Genomic DNA, 20,068 nt, shown 5'->3' with positions numbered 1-20,068 from the left:
CTCTATATTCAGTCTCCCTTGTCAGCATCATTGAAGTAACACTTCAATAGCCACAAACACTACCAAAAGAGATCATGTCCCTCTTTGTCGTCAGGTCAGAAAGGTACACATGTACAAGGTGAACACCCAGCAGAATGAAATGTGTTGAGTGTTTGCAGGTATTTCTTTTCACCAATGTCTCTGCTGCGCCGCTAAGACGTGCCTTGGCCTCCCCTTTCAAACCACATACCATAAATGGCTGTAAATTCAGCTGCCCTCGCCTCGTTTAATGTGGTTGGAACCGCTCCACAGGCTGTAAAACAAACACAGCCACAGAGCTGCTGCTGGGGAATGCGTGCACTTGGTCACCTGAGGTCAGCTGCAGCAAGAGCAGCAGGGTTTGGGATGAGAGAACGATGCATTCAGGTTCAGATTTTAAAGTTTTTTTTTTTCCTTTGAAACAAGAAGGCTGAACGAGAAGTTTCCTCGACAATTTGCGAGCACATTGACGTTCCTCTCGCCGTCGAGGTAGCGAATAGTCTCTGCAGATGATAAATGATGTCTGAGACAAACCACTAATGAGCGTGTTTGCTGATGTTTTCCCCTTAGAGCTTTTTATTCTTGCAATTCAAGCAAAATACAAACGCAGCAGGACTGCGACCTCACCATTTAGTGCCTTCGGTCCACATGTCAGTCAGACAGAGCTTTGGAAATGTCTTTCTTTAAAGTTTAAGGAGTTTGTTGGAGAAGCTTTCGCTCTCGTCCAAGATGAGGTGGTCCAGTTTGAAAAGCGCTAAAATTCATAAATTTCCGGACTTTATTTTGCTATTTTTAAATGCTACAGACTCAAAGAGGAGCAATCTTGTGCTTGAAGTGATCTGACTGGTCGGCTTGTTTTTGGCCATGCTTTGTGTGTATCTGTGCTGTCAGGTTGTCTGTTCTTCCCCGTCTGACCTCTGGAGCAGGACGAACTGCATGAAGGGCCTTTTTCCATATATGCAACTCCTTTCTCTGTAAAACGGTAAACACTCAGGTTTGATGAGTATCTGGCTGTGATGTTCCATGGGCATTAAATTATACACATAAGTGCGTAATTATTATTATTATTTTTTTTTTAATGGATGTATTTTCCACGGCACCGCAAGCACAAATGATTCAAGCGATACGTTTTGGTAAATGATGTGGTGGTTTTACATTTTGACACAATCATGAATCAAAAACAGAAACTATTGGGAGTTGCTATCAGGGAGTGTAGCATCTTTGTCGTTGTCACCTCAGTGCTGTTCTTCCCTCTGCCATGCCCTCCAGGAAGACAATTCAGACCTGAAGTGTCAGCTCCACTTTGCCAAAGAGGAGTCGGCCCTGATGTGCAAGAAGCTGACCAAGTTGGTGAAGGACAGCGAGGCCATGAAGGAAGAGCTGGCCAAGTACAGGTCTCTATACGGAGACGTCAACAGCTCGCTCACCGTGGAGGAGGTGAGAGGAGGACGGACCTCTAGGACTCAAAGGCTGCTAACTGCACGACACGAGTAGTAGATAGTTGTAAACTCAGCCTGGAGAGGTGTAGAATTTAATATCAGTGTTTTACAGGTCTGAGTATGGAGACAGAAAATAAGGACGTTTAAAAATATTTGTTTTTCCAGACTTTATTTATTCAAATGTCTTTATGTCCTTTCATCTGTCCTTCCTTCATTGTTTATTGCTTTTCTTTCTTCCCTCCTCGACCTTTCTGTTTCCTTCCATGTTTTTCGTTCTTTGTTGTGGCCTTCCTTCCTTCCTTCCTTCCTTCCTTCCTTCCTTCCTTCCTTCCTTCCTTCCTTCCTCCCTCCCTCCCGCCCACCCTTGTGACTTTTCTTACTTCCCTTTTGCCCGTCCATCTTTCCCTGCTTTTCTCTTTCCTTTTGTTTTGCCTCCCATGATAACAATTTTCAGTTATTGGGTTTTGGGCCCCATCCATCCATCCATCCATCCATCCATCCATCCATCCATCCATCCATCCATCCATCGTGACAACAAAGAAAAATTGTATCTGGAAAAGTTTGGTATTTTAAATTTGCGGGAACTCCATAAAAAATGTTACGGCTTTGCTGCCTGTTTTGTACAAGTTGTGGCCTGGTAAACAGTCTCATTACAGCATAAGTGTATTATAGTGGTAAACTATAGCATTTCTTTTCTTCCCACAAAACACTCAAGAGGCCTATAAAGTCATTACATGTCGGTGGGTGTGCCTGAGAAAAACCCTGCAGAGGAAAAGTTGCATTGCTTTAAAAACCACCAAATCACTATAAAGCTAAACTCGAACTTTTTGTGTTTTATTCAACAGATTCTTTTTTCTTAACAACTCAGTAGAATTTTAAACGCTTGTACGTGCGTGTATTAACTTTTTATTTTCTTTCAAATCTTTAAAAGCATCTGAATAGGCAATACGGTTAATTAACATTTATCAAGACAAAGCAGGCATAAATAACAGATGAGTTAAAAAAAATAAAAAGCACTTAAAACGAGCAATGCAAACAGACTCTTAGCTAAACATTTTCAGGCAAACATGTGTCGAGATGCTTGAGGTCACTGTTTGCCCTGTCTGACTCGTCTCAGGTTGCCGACTCTCCACACACTCGCGAAGCTGAGGTCAGAGTTCACCTAAAGCTGGTAGAGGAGGAGGCCAACCTGCTGAGTCGACGCATCGTGGAGCTGGAGGTGGAGAACAGGGGACTCCGAGCCGAGATGGACGAAATGAAGGGCTCACAAGGTGGTTAGTCCTATTAGTTGTTTATTTGTTTTATTTTATTTTATTTCCTTTGATTAAAAAGTAAAAAAAAATAAAAATAAAAGCCTGAAAAATAAATAAGATGACATATAGTCATGTCATTTCATGACATAATAATATTGCACAGCTCACATACTGTGCACACATCAACATTAGGTGAAACTTAAACCTCACATTCTCATCATTGACTGTGCAATTATTTACACATTATTAACAATTAAAATAGCAATTATTTTCTCATTTTTTTGCCCTTTTTGCCATCCTGTACTTCTTTACTGTTCACCTGAGATGCCAGGACACATTTTAGAACAGTTAATAAAAATCTGGAATCCAGCTCTTTCCTGATGTGAAAGTATTGGATATCTATTTAAATCTTAAATACTTTCTCTTTCAGAATTTTTTCGACGGTTTTATTTTTTGGGGTTTTTTTCCCCAAGTTTTGTTTCTGAATGAAATGACTGTCTTTACTTCTAGACGGCCACCAAGAACTTTCTAGTGTTGGTCCAGGGACCGGGCTTGGGGGAGCCGTGGTGCTTGGCGGAGGGGCCTCGTCCGAAAACGTCATGGAGCTCCAGAGGCACCTGCAGTTTGTGGAGGAGGAGGCCGAGCTGCTGAGGAGGTCTCTGATCGAGATGGAGGAGCAAAACAAACTGCTGATGAATGAGATCAACCGCTACAAATCCGAACTCCCGCCTGCGACGTCCGCGCTGTCCGCCGAGTCGCTGATGTCTCTGACAGACGGGCTGCTGAACGACAGCCACTCGGTCCAGGACGGGGCCGTGCTCATCAGCACCGACACGCCGGCCCCTGAGGAGGAACTGAGGCTGGCGAGGCTCCAGGTGGGAGAGCTGAGCGGGAAAGTGAAGAAACTGCAGTACGAGAACCGTGTGCTGCTGTCCAACCTGCAGCGCTGCGATCTCGCCTCGTATCACGCTCCTTCTTCCTCGTCCTCCTCCTCCTCGCTGAGGCTGGCTTTGGAGACAGATGCAGAAGCAGGAGACTCAGCTGAGTGCCTCCCTCTCAGGTTTGTGTAGATATTGTTTTCCAATGCTTCTTTCAGCATACTGTTATTGCGGGATTACTGTCTCTCTCAAGTCAAGTCAGTTTGTATAGCGCATTTCAGCAGCAAGGCAGCTCAAAGTGCTATGCACCATGCAAACAATATCAATGAATTACGAAACAAGCAGTAAACATTAGATTTTATCAAATGTCATCGTCAAAAACATCATCATCAAATTGTTGATCAGTGTTCCACATACTATTTATCAAAGACAACACTACGAGTTTTTAGCCTGGACCTGCAGGAACTCAGTGTTTCAGATGTTTCATTGATTCACTTTATTCAAAAGGGGACAATCTGCATCTCAAACATAAATGTCACCATTTGATGCGTTGTACCACCAATGGTACAACGCTCGTACATGCGTGTACCCTTGTTAGGACATCTTGTTGTGCCCTAACAAGATGCTCCTCTAACATTAGAGGAGCATTAAAGCTGAATGCTGCTTGTCTATGTTTGATTCTGGCTAAGGGAGCAGATGGAAGGACTTTAGAACTGCTGTGATATGGTCCGGTATCACTATGATAGCATGCGATAATAAGCTTCTAAACCCTCGACACCGGATTTTATCTAAAATTGTGTTGTCAAGGCAAATTTATTGGTATATATGTTGTAATAATTTGAATGTTCTTGTTGCACTTCCAAACCTTTAACCAGTGATCTGTAACTACGATCTGCACAGTATTATTGGATTATATGGTTTTGTTTACATCAGAGATTCAGCTGAGAATCAGCAGCCAAAATGTTTCATCCAGATATTTGTCAGTAAGAACACATCACTTAAGATTTGTGGAAAATCAGGCTAAAATCCATGCAAAAGCTGAACGTAAACAACCAGTTTGAAGATGTAGTGTGCATCTCATCTATGTAATTTGGTTCCGTTGTCACATTTAACAGCATTATCAGCATGCTGAAACAAAACTACAAATTATTTCTTTAGTTTTAGTCACTTTTCCTTTTTTTTTTACATTTCCTTCGATATACAAATCTTCTTCCGTAACGACTACATAGGCAATAAAAGAGGTCTCTCTTGTTTCTTTATCAGCCCGCCTCATCGCAAAGAGCCAGTAGGTGGTGAGAATGACGCCATGGAGATGGAGGAACAGAAAAAGAAGATCGAGGACAACGCTGAGGCAACGACTCCGCTCTCTGGGTGCCTGGGGCAGAAGGACCGTGATGCCTTGTTGGCCATGAGGGACCAGGCTCGTTTGGTTTCCACTGCCATACATCTGCTGACCTCCCCCGAGTCCAACTGCCTGTCCTCCTCCTCTTCTCCCTCGCTGTATCACAAGGTCTGCAGCAATGAGGCAGCAGAGCCGTGTGACCTGGAGAAACCTCAGTCTCACTGCCAGGTTTGCGCCCTCGGTTTGGTCGGTTTCTGAAAATGTCACATGAAATTTTGTAATCTTTAAATCTATTTATCAAATTCTTGCGACGACAGAAAATACATTTTCGTTATTACACTACCTGATCCCCTCTATCTCCGTCGGTTTTGACAAACCGTGTGACAAAGGTTGCGCTTTCCGCTCCTCAGATCTCGGAGCTTTCTGACTTGGCGGACCGTCCTCTGGTTGGTGCTCTGACCAGCAGGCTTCAGGCCCTGCACACCCAGCTGCAGGCCTTTGTAGAGCAGGTGGATGGCCTGGGTAAAGCTCCATATGGGGCGAGAGACGCTCAGGTGGAAGGGGCGTCCCCTCCAGCGTCACCCTGCGCTTCCATCCCTTGCTCCGGAGACGGCCAGGATCAAGAAAACAAAGTCGAGCACAAGGTAAAAATACACGAAGCACAGTCCTCTCCTTCACTTTTTTTTTTTTTAAGTTTCATTTTTGTTGGTCTGTTGTTGTTCTAGTGCCTAAGCATTATTTTGGCCGACATCTCTCTCAGTCCCATGCCACCATGCTTTCTTTATGAGTTTCTTTGCACAGTGCAACAATTCATTTACACAGCATGCTCAAATCTGCAGCAACATCCTGCCCATATCAGCTGTTTAATTGGAGTTGCTGTTAATCCAAATTCACAATTTTTAATGCTCTTTATGCATAGGCCGGAAAACTGTGGGAAGCATTCCGGTCTCTGTAGAGTCCGTGTTTTAAGTCAGATTTGAGCTGCCGGCGTAAAAACAACAACAAAAAAAAACAAAAACAAACTCTGCATGTCCTCTGCATGCTGTTTTAATGCCTTCTAACCTGTGTTTAAATGCTGCTTGGAGCCTCAAATGGAGCCAGTTGCCTGGACATAAAGAGGTTATCAAATATTGTTCGTTCATGTCAAGCAATCCCACACCCGGTTTACGTGGACTATAGGACTGTGCAACAGTGTCCATTCGTATTATACTTGGGAGGTCTATCTTTATTTGAGTTTGGCATCGTGAAGTCTTAGTGGTGGTTCTTGTTTCTTTTGTGTCATGACAACTGGGTGATTTGATTGTGGGTCCGCAAACGCAATTTACAATAGTTAGAGATTCTGAAGTATCAAGAAGGGATCAGAGAGAACATTAGAACATTTAATAGTTTTTTTTTTCTGGCTGGATTTTAAACCTGCACAGCTGTTTGAAAAACCTAAAGGCAAGTTTAAATTATTTCAGATCTATATTTCTATTTTGGTAGGGATTTTTTTTATGTAAAGTAACGTATTATTGTCAGTGTAAAATTCAATAAATGAGCCAAAAAAGTACAAGAAAACTCAGCAGAGATTTTGAGTTAACTTCAATTGTTCTGTGTTTATACAACTTTACAGATGGACGTCATTTTTTTCTTAGACATCACCGATGGGTAATTCGGTTTGATAAGATGAAATAATCTACTGAAATTTCTAAGTAAAGTTAGATAATGGCATTTAAGGTCCAAAAGATTTAATAGAACTGAAGCTGCAGACGTTTAGGACTTGATAAACTGATTCAATACCAAAAGAGTCATGCACTGTAAAATCATTTTTCTCTTCTGATCTGGTCTAGTTTATTGGTTTTTAAGAAGTTGTAATTAAATAATCAGTAGATTCAAGTGACGATACTCCATTAGAGGCCAGTTCCAACCCCCCCTATCTCTCCTCCCCTGTCCTCCCTCTCTTGTCCCTCCTTCTGTCTGCATGGGCTCCATATCCGATCGATTTCTGCTCTTGGCTTCCCGCCCCCACCTGCCCCCACACCTTTCACCCCACCTTTTTTGCCACCACTCACGCATGCTCATTTCCTTTCCTTCCTTCATCACCTTGCTTCTCTCTGACCTCTCCTTTCGCCCCTCACCTCTTCTGTTCCAACTCGTCCCTTTTATTGCTTCACGTCACTCGTTTCTCTCTCTTCTTCTGCACCTTATTGCTCCCTCCGCCCTTCGCTCTGACCTTTCATCCTAACTGCCTTACTCCTTCTCTTTCCCTTTCCATTCCTTCTTTGCTTCTTCTTTCCCTTCGTCCCCCTTCGTTATCGCTCATTCCCATTTTAACCCTGTATTGTCATCTGTTGCACTACTCTGTGTTCTCTTCCATTAAAAATATTCCCTCCTTGCCCCTCAGCCGTTCATTCTACCGTTCATTGTCTTCTTCTTTCTTTTCTCCACACTTTCATATTCCTCTTTGACCAAGCTCTTCTTCCTCTACATCCTTTTCTTTGTCTTGTGAGGCCCATAAGTTTTTTCTCCCCTAGTTTTCTTGATGTCTCATCGATGGGACACCATTTTGGTTTTACTGTTTTTTTTTTTACTTTATTGTTGTCATGTTTTCTGTCACCTTCAATTTTTTTTCCTCCCAAAATGTCTCCTCCCTCATTTCTACGTCTTTTCTCTATGATTTTTTTGTTTGTGTGTTTTCTTTTTTTCTTTCTTCTTCTTCTTCATTAACGTGCCCATGCATGCAGCAGCCTGATTATAGGGACCAATCAGATCCAGACAAGAAAGATGACACTTACCAGAGCAGCCAATCCATCAGCAACGACATGCAAAATCGGGCAGCTGGACAATTGGAGCAGGAGAAGGAGACGGATCGTTCCACGGTACGCTCAATCATAAACAACATGACAGCAAACAACTCATGCTGGAGACCCAATATGTCCGCCTCAGTGCATCTCTTGGCTGAAAGCCAGCACCATTTTATTAACCAGACAGCGACGGAGGTCACACCAAAAACCTAAACATAAAACTTTGACCGGTGTAATAATACTTTAGCCAAACAAAACAAAATAAAGTACGCCCCCTTTAAATTCTAGGCCCTTGCATGCTTTACATATTTTGTACGTATCTAGGATTTCTCAGATGTACTTAATTTTCCAAACATTTATATTTTTACTTTCACAAGACAAGATCATTTATAAACCCACAACAGAAAGAGGGTGTACTATAATGTCGCTTTACAATGACTCCACATTACATTGGGATCCAGAAAATACAGTCGCTACCTATTCAGGCAACTATAAATTGACAGCTCTGTTTGTGTGAGCGGTCATCAGAGTGCTGAAGATTATCGGCCCCATAATCGGGCCGATATTAGTTACCCATGTTTATCTACACGTTGTCGCCGTTTGTATATGTGATTCTGGAAGTGAGCCAAGTAGTATTTGTTTGAGCATGTGACACTGATAATGGTGCAGCGCAGGATTAGGGATGTCTAAGCAGAGAAGCAGGGTGTGGTTGTGTTCTTTACAGTGCTGAAATATAATGGTTTTAAAGTCATAGTTTGCAGTTATGGAACTAAACAGACATAGTTCTATAACTTAGCATTGTTTTCTTTTCTTTTTCGCTTTTTTTCACTCAGAAAATATTTGATTTTATCAGGTTGGCCTACAATTTCAAAAAGTAGTCGGTATAGAGCTGACCAGCGATTTGGTTACCAGTTGTACCTGAATGCACAAAGAAAGGTGACTGTTGGGATAACCGCTGTCATTGGATGGACTCCTGTTGTGCATGTCTGCCATTAGAAAGACTCACATTGCTTTCGGAGCTGGTGGAATGCAACAGGCAGCTGGATTTGACCTGTAGTCTGGTTTCTTGGTACCAACAATCTTCAAATCATTGATACAGATGCACCAGTGCCCATTATAATTAATTATATTGGAAGCTGAGATCTCTGAAATGTTTAGGTTTCATTTTCTATGGTTGTTCGTATCCTCCCCTCACCACTGATCAAAGTTTATTCCTGAAGCAACCTCTCTGCTGCTGTTTTACCAGTTGCAATACGAAGCACCGTGTATGTGAGAAGCTAATATTTACAATTATAACCCAAGACAAAAAGGACCTCCTCTGAGGATGTTGTAAGGCTTTAAGATGAGTAACAACAGCTACGATTTCAAATCCGACTATGATTTAGAGCTCCATAAGCATTTCATAGAAATAATTGATAACCATATAAACTAATTATTCAAAGCCTTTTCAATGGGTGTGCTAGCTGGAAGATTTGGGTGAGGTGCCGCTCTGTGTCGGACAAACTTTATCAACACCGGTTCGGAAACAAAATAAACAGCTGCGACACTGTCCAAGCAGTGGTACCAACAGTAAGAATAGACCGTCGTTTGCTTGAGCTTTTTATGTTGTGCTTCCATAGCAACCAAGCCTTCATGCATCTGCATCTTTATCCATGAGTATGAGGGTGAATAGGTCAGGGGACACCAAAGTAAACTGAGAGAGGCAGATAAGTGGAGGGCAATGATAAACAGAGGATGGCAAAAAAAACAGAAATTGGTTTTTGCCATCTTTCAGGGTCTGAAGCTCAGACCCTAAAGTGCTGAGCTTCAGGGTCAAGCATACAAAAGTAAATCTAGTCTGTCCATCAGTTCAAAAGGTTTTAGTGTGACAGCAAAGATATAACTCATATTATTTCATAGTCATATTCATTAGAATTACTGGATTTGGACTCCATTTCTTTATGTAAATGCCTAGTTTGTGAATGAAATTAATGTTGTATCAATTAGTTCCTCATTTTTTTATGTACTTCTTTGCACCAGAGTCATTTTGTAACAGAAAAAGTCATTTCTCTTGGTGTTAGCGGGAAGTTGCTCTTGGTTGGGGGTGGTGGAGGCAGAGAGCAAGCCCAGGGGAGGGTAAAAAAGGACATTCATGGTACAGTGGAGGGTTGATGGATTGCACTCACTCAGCAGCTAAATGAGCCATGGGAGAGTGCATGAGCATAGGTGTAGGAGGTTTGTGAAGACTTACCGTAGACTTGTACAGCTCAGAGTTGATTTAAAGGTGATGTGGCACGTCTCTTTTCTTTTATCCAAAGGGTCCATTTTTGTCATTTTCTTGTAAATCCTCCTTAGTCACTTCTTCTTCAGTTATTTACTCTTTCCACATGTTTAATTATTAGTTCCCCTCTGTTCTAATTGGCATCTCTCATTTCCTGTTCTCTCCAGTCTGTTCAGCTCAGTGACCTGCAGGCGCAGCTGTCCACAGAAAAGGAGTCAACCAGAGGAACTCTGGAGGAGCTGGAGAGAGAAAGGCAGAACCACAAAGGAATCAGCCTGAGACTCTCACAGGTCAGTTTAAAGGAGGAGTAAACAAAAATTGTAATTTTGCCCCAAAAGTCTAATTCTGTTGGATCAGTGTGTTTATGTTCTACGGCTTGAACTCTTTTTCTGTTTTATTATTTCCAAAGTGAATCTCAACGTTTTCAGGGTTTATTCTCAAGAATGAACAGAACCTCGGGTGCTTTCTGTGCTGTTCTTTGTTTCTTTAATTTATGGGTCAGTAACTACAGTTCTTTGTAAAAGTGTGTTGAACTTTTCACATTTTATTTCATTTTCTGGCTAAGACCAATGTCTCTACTAGCTTTTGCTCTAAACTTGAGCAGCTTGCCTGTTTCCACTGATGTAAATCTTCATCCACAGGATGATTCTACTATCATAACTATTCACTGAAGGTGTGTTGAGGGATCCACAGTGTTTGGGTTCAGCTACATATGTGGTCTTGCACAAAGGCCAAAACGTTTAATTTTGATGTGATACAACTTGCTGTGTCGTCCGCTTTGGCTTGTAGAAAACTGAAACCGGGACTTCTGTTGATTTCTTCTGGCTAATCTTCCATATTGACCAGATTTGTGGATTGCTTGATAGTGATGCATCAGCCTTGAACCTTCTCTGACTGACTACGATCCCCTCTCAGCTCCAGGAGGAGCACCAGAAGGCCCTTCTCCGACGGGACTTCCAGCTTCAGAGCCTGGGCCTGCAGGCTCGACTTCAGCAGAAGCTGTGGGGTCAGGAGAGGACTCTGCTCGTTCAAGAGTCCCAGCACCTGAAACAGGCTCTGTTGCTGCTGAGTCTGAAACTACGCTGCTTTCTCAAACAGTGGAGGCTGGGCTGCCAGAAGGATGCAGATGGGAAAGATGTGTTGGAGGTATGAGTGGATGGAAAGCAGAAACATTAATTAAAGCTGCAGTATGTAAATGTTTTTTTCCACATATCTGTTAAAGCTATATCAGACAGATAATCTGAGACAAAAAAATAAAGAGCTCCTCTGCCTTCCTTTATGGTCCTCCTGTCACAAACACTGCTCTGTCAGAAACAACCAATCAGTGCCAGGAGGAGGGCCTTAGCGCTGTCAATCACTTTTGTATATGTTCTGCTCACATCCTCTCTTTTGCTCTAATAATCCTCTGATGATGGCAGATAAACAGTTTTTCTGGAACAGTAAGTTGTTTCTCCTCCATTAGCATATTTAGCAACGCATACACGAGCATGATAGCTAACAGACTGTCCTCCTGGCTCTGATTGGTTGTTTTTGACATGGACCGGTAGGTTTTTGCAGATGGCAATAGTAGCACTGGGAGGAAGTGGAGGAATTCATTTTTTTTCACACTGATCACCTGTTTCACACCATATTGTCATGTTGTCATTAACAAACATGTAGAAAAAATATGTAAAAGTTACATACTGCAGCTTCAAGACGTTATTTCAATTTGTCCAAGTTGCAATTTCATTGATTTATCCTGTTTTACAAGAACTGATGGTTTTTGCTTTATTTATTTACATAATAGATCAAAAGAGTTTGCTGCGTTTCTCATAGGATAAAACTAAGACAAGATATAAAACACAAGTCCCTAAAAGACAGTTACAAAGTCAGCCTTCTATCACCTGAAGAACATTTCCAGGATTAAAGGACTAATGTCTCAGCAAAATCTAGAGAAACTCATCCATGCGTTCATCTCCAGTTGCATTGATTATTGCAACAGCGTCTTCACAGGTCTGTTCAACAAATCAATCAAACAGCTGCAGCTGATCCAGAATGCTGCTGCTCGTGTTCTCACTAAAACCAGGAAGATAGAGCACATAACACCAGTTTTAAAGTCCCTACACTGGCTCCCTGTAGCTCAAAGAATAGACTTTAAAATACTGTTGTTAGTTTATAAATCACTGAATGGCTTAGCACCACAATACATTAAAGATCTGCTGTTGTTGTATCAACCTTCCAGACCTCTCAGGTTCTGGTTCTGGTTCTGCTCTGCATCCCCAGAACCAGAACCAAATGAGGAGAAGCAGCATTTAGCATCTATGCACCACAAATTTGGAACAAACTTCCAGAAAACTGTATAATAGCTGAAACACTGACTTCCTTTAAATCTAGACTAAAAACCCACCTGTTTAGGATTGTATTTGAAATGTAATCAATTACAAATTTAATGATGGAACTTGACTTAATGTCATGTTTTGATTGTTGATTCTATGTTGAAATTGCACAAAACTCCGTGAGGGACGACGGAGTCCCAGAGCGAAATTCCGTGAAAGAGGTGTACGGAGCCTAATGCTGAAAGAAAAACGGCGAGTGACTGAGGGTCACTGTGCGTAACACAAACCCTGTAATTCTAGACACTAACAGGTACCATAGAATTGCACAAAAATCCGTGAGGGACGGCGGAGTCCCTGCTCGAAATTCAGTGAAAGAGATGTACGGAGCCTCGTGCCAGAAGCCCATTAAAATGCTGTCTACATCGTTTTAAACTGTGTGATTGTGAGTGGGAATAAAAATAGCAATAGGTATTTTGTTCCATATAACATAGTAAGAGTGTAACAGGTAAACCTTTTATGGATGCAAACTCGACTAAAAACCCACCTGTTTAGGATTGTATTTGAAACATAATCAATTACAAATTTATTGATGGAACCTGACTTAATGTCCTATTTTGATTGTTGATTCTATGCATTGTGTTTCTGTGTTTGATATGATGTAAAGCACTTTGAAATGCTTTGCTGCTGAAATGTGCTATACAAATAAAATTTGATTGATTGATTGATTGAAAAGAATAGGCCCTAAAACATTTCAATCATTATGTGTAGCTATAAAATAGGAAATATTGTGGATTTTCTTTGGTTGATGAACTATTGGAAAGAGGAGTTGAGGTGACGCTGCACTTTGATTGGCTCCTTAGATAAACAGCCTGAAGGATTTGTACCTGCTGCTGGAGGAGGAGAGCCAGGCAGATAAGAGTGCCTCTGCAGATGAACAGCCTCTCAGCCCGACTATAAAGGCAAGCAGACCAGCACACACACACACAAAAAAATGCATAGGACATGCATTGACTTACTTTTTGACAGCTTCTTGCATGTTGCTCTCACAGTGACGTGTGCATGACTAACACTTACTAGATCTGTCTGTGTGTTGTTACAGTCAAGTGCTGTGAGTAGCACTTTGGCAGACCTAAAGGTTGCTCTGCAGGACCTGAGTGCAGAGTTGAGACAAGAGAGACAAGGCTCCCAGGAACTTACTCAGCAGTTCGCAAAGGCCAAAGCATCATGGGAGGTGGAGAGAACCGAACTAAAGAGCCTCATCACGCAGGTAACAGAACAGCAGAGTAGAGCTGCTGTAGAAATGTCAAAAAATATAAATCACTAAGTTTGACAAACACAATTTTTTTTTTTTACTGATATCATGATGAGCAATGCTTGTGAGAACAGAAAAGAGCTGGAGAGAATCAAATGCAAGAAAGATGGAAGGTAGCCATCTTAGATTGTTGAAGTTCAAAGGGGTTTTACAAGCCATGTTTTAATTTGGTTACATGAAATAAGTAAATTTTAGAATTTGCACAAGTTAGGGTAATCAGTCCAGCTCTATAATTTTGACTGCAGGGCTGAACATTCAGAGCAGCCTTCTTTTATTTCTAGGAAGTAAAACTGCATTTTTGAGTAAGGTGATAAGATGGGGTGTACAAACATAAAATAAGAAATGTGATTTTTATTGACAGTACTAAACCAGCTCTACCATATCCCCAAAACACAAACATAGTGACTTTTTGCTGACCTTGGGGGTCAGGTAGTTTATTTGTATGTAAAACCTTTTCCAGCTCCTCTCAAGCTTTGGGACAGGATTTTACTGGCTCCTCCTCCTCTTGATTGTCTTTGTCTCGCTGTCTGTCTCACAGCTGAAGCTGTAATAGTTTTAATTAACAGCCTCAAGGATAGAGCACACCCTGTGTGTAATGGGGCAGGGGAAGAATGAGAGGTAAATTATTGCCGACAGGGAGTCCTATTAAAACAGACCTAATTGTATGATATCATCCCTTCTTTCTTTTTGTATAAATGTGTATATGTTAATGCATATTCTGCCCTGGACCTAATCGATATCAAGTTGCAGGTCAGATATGTTGACGGTTTTTTCTAGGAATTGATTATGTGCATTTGCCGCCCTGCATTTATTTTATGTTGTTTTTTTGTGCAGTTTCGCTTTTAAATATTGAAGACGTCAAACACAAATAGTATTTTGAGTGAAAAGGGTCACTTAGAAATATTAAAACCCCATCCATCCATCCATCCATCCATCTTCTTCCGCTTATCCAGGGTCAGGTCGCGGGGGTAGCAGCTTCAGAAGGGAGGCCCAGGATTCCCAATGAGTTTTATTTTGCATTTTAACCCATCTGTAGGAAGAAATTGCTTCGAAAGTCCCTATGATGTCATTTACCTGTAAAAAATGCATACGCTTCCATCGGCCTTTTGTGATTGGAAAAATAAAAATATTTACAAAAAGCCACCTATCACCACATTGTAAGTTAAAGATAATTCACTAAAAATTGATGGGAGAAAAAAATCACATATTATTCATGAATACAGCAAGTGATCCCACGGTGGAGGATTTTCTCCTCGTTATCGGGGTTCTCTCAGCACACAAACCTAATAACGCTCACAGAGACGCACGCCGACACCGACAGCCGTCGTTAATCATTCCGATCTCGACGAGTCAGGCCTCATTCTAGGATGCCAGATCATTTGTCTCCTGATGGCCAGTCGTAGATGAGAGCCTGAGTTCACCGAGACGAGACGCTTTTCCCTTCCCTGACAGCGAACTCTTTGGTATCAATTATTAAATGTAATTTGTAATGTTCGAATTTTTACAGTAAATTTTGGAAAATGAAACAAAAATAGTTGCATTGTCGTGTAAAGGCTTTAAACCACCTGCCATATCTTTACATCGCATGTACGAGACAGAAAAACTGTCGATGGAAAAACCGGAGACCGATCAAGACCTCTTTAAAATTTTTAAATCGTCGAAGTGAGGGATTGCTTCGTCTGTGCAGACCTGAACACCTCTGGCTTTTTCCTGCCAGGTGAACTCTCCCACTAGGATGAGTCTGTGTGTGGGTGTTGCTCTCATCTAGATGCCACATTTGGAAGTAATCTTTTCTCTGCCAACGATGCAAACCGTAAAGTGTGCAGTGTGGGTACGTGTCTGTTTTTTATGTGTGTGTTTGTGGAGCCATACAACAAACCAGCCGACCACATCAGTGCCAAGTCTTCCTGGCAACTCGCAGCGGGTCTTCCAGCTGTTGCTTCACTGAACAAGTCAACTCAATTTCAAACACTGTCCTTCCTGTCAAACAGCCTGACAGGAAATTATCTTCACTGTTCGACCTGACAAACAAACCCAGTCAGCGAGCGTACAAATGATCTCAGGATCCCTGCGCGCTTGCAGGACAAATGCAGCTTTCTTCCAACCTTTAAAGGCCTGAGGCCCCCCTTCTGATGCTGCCTTATATTGTTTAATGCAGGTTAATCAGTCATCCTGGCTGACTTGTTACAAACATCTCTGTGATGACAAGCTGAGCAGCTGGAAGCTCTTATTTCTCATTCATCACATCTGTGGCATTAACTTCACTCATGAAGGGAGGAGGACATGTGCTATATTAATTTGAAAATCAAATGCAGTCGCAACACTCTGGTCTGTTTGTTTAATGTGTGATAAAAACACATGCAGCTTAACCAGAAACATGCTTACCAATGTCTCTTTGTGGTTCCTTGTAGGGATCCGAAAAGACATATTTATTTTAGTTTTATGTCTTTGTTGCTAGTGCGTCTTATTAGGGCTGCAACTTATGATTATTTTAGTAATCCACTGATTATTCGATTATTGTGAAGGTTAACCGGGGAACCGTTTAAATCTTTTTTATACAGTATTGGAATATGGATGCATCTGCAGCTAAAAAAAAAATACTTCTAACATTAACGTGGTAAAAGCTCAGTCAATCAAGTTTATTTGCTTTTTAACATATTTCAGAAACAAAGCAGTTCAAAGTTCTTCACATCATAAAAGCACAAAAATACAAAGTCATCGAAAAACACCATACAGTCAACAATTGAGAAACCAGTAACAAACCTAACATTTTTATGAGTGACGTGATCAAAATTATTAATATACATCAAATATGCTGGTCAGCCTTCCATTTATTATGGTTCAAAAATAACTCTATCCTCAGCCTTTTCTGCTTGATTTGACTATTATTTGACTAACTAACTAACTTTGCTAATTATTATGTAATGTAAAGGCCATACACGCTTTCAGCCTCACAGGATTGTGCTTTTATTAGACCATTAATTCCAGTAATACTGTTGTTCTCTGTTCAGCACCTCTGTAAAGAGAACATTATCACTGCAAGTTGTTAAATATATTTTTAATAAAGCTTTACTAATTCATATTATGAGCAGTCACATCAAAACAGCACTACTAATATTTTAAAGCAAAGGAGAAACATCTGTCCCTGTGTATATTCTGAGAGAATGGAGAGCTATTTCTGCCAACAGTCAGTATTTCCAGATCCAGCATGCTCCATAGCAGACAGAGGTTACGCGCTATGATGGATAAAACTTTCCCTTAAAACGTCTGACTTTCCTGTCATTTTCTAAAGTCTTGCTTTCTCTCACTCTTCTGCAGCCATGATGAGTCACAGACGTGTCTGGGGACGTTGTAAAAATACTTAATAGCTTCTTAGACCTATATATATTACTAAATGTAGCAAGTTTTCTTATATTAAAAATATTACCTATTCATAAACGTGACAAGTATTTCCTACTTACTGGTAAAGACTCAGATGCTGCCTTCCTTTCCAAAAGCACTTTAACTGTTTTAGATTTTACCTCCATAAATACAGTTAAAGTTGCTAAACAGTAAGTATCGGGTTTTGACCCAAACACCTCCGCAAACACTTGGCATGCAGTGAAATAGCCTCCCTCTCAGCACCTCTGCAGTAAACCACGTTGAGTTGTGGGCCTCATTAAGCTGTGTTCGTCATTAATAAGAAATACTGCGCGGCTGTAAGAGACGGGAGTTGGGCTCGGTCTGCGTGTGCTTCACTGTGACTGGCTGCCTGACAGTTTCATTAGTACCGCACATAGATGCCACCGAGTCGGGCAGCCAGACTGAGGCACAACGAGAGGATTGATGGGTCTGGGAGGTCTGGGTGTATGTGTGTGGGCATTTGAGTTTTCATGTTTGTCAGGCCGACGTGCCAGTACTGTCAGGCGTGTGCGCGGTGAGACACGGACGCTGAGGAGAAAATGTAAAACCGCTCATACATATTTAAGGGGATTCCACCTACAGAATCTGCAACAGCGGAACAGAAGGGAGGGTGAAAAGAGGAGTGATGCAGCTCAAAATTAGAGAGTGAGAAGTCTGCAGGGACAGGATGGAGTGAAACAGAGTTAAAGGGGAAGAGAGGCGATGACAGGGAAGTCCACAAATACAGGACGAGACACGTTGCTATCCTGAGACTTCCTCTTATGAGTGGGCGCAGTTACATGATTCATTTATGGATCCCAGACAACCATCAATTCTAATTATTAACAAGGCACAGTTTATGTTGATTAATATTGACTAAACTCAGACACAAGCTGCTGGGTAGAAAGTTACTGACTGCTGACATTCAGAGGCCAAAATCTCTGGAACATCTTGTAATTAAATTTTTTTTTTTGAATGCGACTTTTTTCTCCTGAAAGGGCAACTAAAACTCTTTTTTTCCCTCAATTATAATCTCCTGACTAATAGCAACTAACTACTCTTCCTGGGGAACTCTGTAATTTAAATTATTAAAACCTGTAACACAGAGAACAATGTGGACTCTCCCATTTTCTATTACATTTTCCCATCTCCAATATTTCACTCTATAAAGCCGACTGGATGATTTTAAAGTGTAATTAGGCAACACAACCCAGTATAAATGATTTTAATCACTAAGCAAATTAAAGTTATTTTTAAGCATATTCAACTTAAGTCCAATTATGACACATTTCCAATTACCTTGATTGTAATGGCAAAAATAATAGTCCGCATTAGAAGAATAATCATAACTATGTTGAACTAATGGGGCCGAACCTGCAGCTTTGCTGCTAACGTGGATGAGCAGAAGAATTAGATGGCTACCGAAGTGTGTTTATAATTATTTCTTTAGGTCAAAATTCCTCTTTCTCAATATTACTTTTTCATATTTAATAATAAATTCATACATTGCCTTTTATTTATTAATTTACATTGACTTCTAATCTTGTAGTCTTCCATTAACACGTTTTAATTTCAGCATCTTGTGAAGTGTCGTAGCAAAAAGAATATCAGTCAAGTTTTTTCCATGTTTAGTCAAACAATAATATCTGTGACAAATTAAATAAACAGCGAACCTAATTAGAATCTTATAACTTTAGTGGATGACACTGAAATGAGAGATTTAGATTAAACACTCACTCTTCTTAGATATTAGAATTAAGAAAGATTTTCTTTTTCTTAGTAAAGAGAAAATCCCATTAACTTTTTTAAAAAATTCTGACTGAATTTACTGGTTTTCACCTTCCAGTTTGAGACCAAACTCGGGAAAACCACAGCAGCACTGTCCTCCGCTGAAACACTGGACCCTCTTGACCTGAAGGTGGCTCTTAAAAAGGAGCGTGAGGAGCACCAGCACCTCCTCGCCGAGTCGTACGCAGCCGTGATGGACTTAACCAAACAGGTGAGCTGATGTCCAAGCATGAAATGAAAACCTACAACTTCTTTGGCGCTGATGCTGCAAACTGTAAACGCATGACGAATCCAGAATTTCAATGGACTATTTCAGCTGTTGGAATTGGGCCTGTCGACACAATAGTGAAAACAGAATCATGTTAATGATGTACAGTGACTTCCAAATGAACCGGACTGCTGGCGGTCGCGGCATCATGCTGACAGGACGCAGGAAGAAGAAATTGAAGACAGTGGTCATAGCATAAGAAAAATCCATCCATCCATTTTCTGTACATCTTTGTCCCTTAGAGGGATCAGGAGGGGTGCTGGTGCCTACCTCCAGCTAATGTTCTGGGCGAGAGGCGGGTTACACCCTGGACAGGTCGCCAGCCTGACGCAGGGCAACACAGAGTCAGACAGGACACACAACCATGCACACACACACCTAGGGAGAATTTAGAGAGATCAATTAACTTGACTTTCATGGTTTTGGATTGTGGGAGGAAGCCACACATGCGCAGGGAGAACATGCAAGAGAATAGAGAGACCCCGGGCCGGGAATCGAACCCAGGACCTTCTTGCTGCAAGGCAACAGTGCTACCAACTGCACCACTGTGCAGCCCGCATGAGAAAAAGTTTCTTTTTTAAATTAAAAGTTTTGAGGGACGTGAACATGGATGTACGTCACCTCCATCTGATTTCAACTCATCCTGCTGTTTTTGAATCTCTCTCCTTTGGCTTGTCCGACCATCGATCGGATCAGCTTCAGATCGGAGAGAGGAACTGGAGCAGGGAGAAGCTGGAGCTGCTGGAGAGGTTCAGCCAGGAGAGAACGCAGTGGGAACAGAGGCTGAGAGACGCTGCCACACAACAGGAGAAGGTGCGAAGGGTGGGTCTTTGTAGGCCCATGTGAGTGTGAGAAACATTCTGAACGTCTTGGGTTGAGAGTCTGACATTGAAGGACATTCCAGATCGATCATGTTATAGAATGACATTTAATTTCTGCTAAAATTCTTCTTTTAATATTGCCTCTTTACCGTAGAAACAGCCATGCAGTGTCAGGGCTTTTTTCCCCATTTAAAAAATAGCTCCATTAGT

General features: G+C 41.4%; 1 protein-coding gene across 4 annotated transcripts in view; it reads left to right on the top strand.

Moving 5' to 3' along the window:
• Nucleotides 1-20,068, top strand: part of soga1 (suppressor of glucose, autophagy associated 1) — a 91,095-nt gene that overhangs the window by 58,472 nt on the left and 12,555 nt on the right. Inside the window, exons 6-17 of one of the 4 annotated variants that reach the window (XM_023331617.1) lie at nucleotides 1,288-1,455; nucleotides 2,575-2,728; nucleotides 3,221-3,770; nucleotides 4,852-5,158; nucleotides 5,341-5,574; nucleotides 7,657-7,788; nucleotides 10,141-10,263; nucleotides 10,889-11,119; nucleotides 13,149-13,247; nucleotides 13,388-13,555; nucleotides 18,828-18,980; nucleotides 19,734-19,859. In XM_023331617.1, the coding sequence (XP_023187385.1) occupies nucleotides 1,288-1,455; nucleotides 2,575-2,728; nucleotides 3,221-3,770; nucleotides 4,852-5,158; nucleotides 5,341-5,574; nucleotides 7,657-7,788; nucleotides 10,141-10,263; nucleotides 10,889-11,119; nucleotides 13,149-13,247; nucleotides 13,388-13,555; nucleotides 18,828-18,980; nucleotides 19,734-19,859 (2,445 nt within the window). Of the gene's footprint in view, nucleotides 1-1,287; nucleotides 1,456-2,574; nucleotides 2,729-3,220; nucleotides 3,771-4,851; nucleotides 5,159-5,340; nucleotides 5,575-7,653; nucleotides 7,789-10,140; nucleotides 10,264-10,888; nucleotides 11,120-13,148; nucleotides 13,248-13,387; nucleotides 13,556-18,827; nucleotides 18,981-19,733; nucleotides 19,860-20,068 lie in introns of all 4 variants that reach the window. The other 3 variants (XM_023331622.1, XM_023331610.1, XM_023331631.1) reach the window with 3 other exon arrangements.

This window comes from Xiphophorus maculatus, chromosome 1, assembly GCF_002775205.1.
Source record: "Xiphophorus maculatus strain JP 163 A chromosome 1, X_maculatus-5.0-male, whole genome shotgun sequence".
Taxonomy (NCBI): domain Eukaryota; kingdom Metazoa; phylum Chordata; class Actinopteri; order Cyprinodontiformes; family Poeciliidae; genus Xiphophorus; species Xiphophorus maculatus.
Note: the sequence above shows the minus strand (reverse complement) of the source record. Positions and strands in the feature narration are given on the sequence as shown.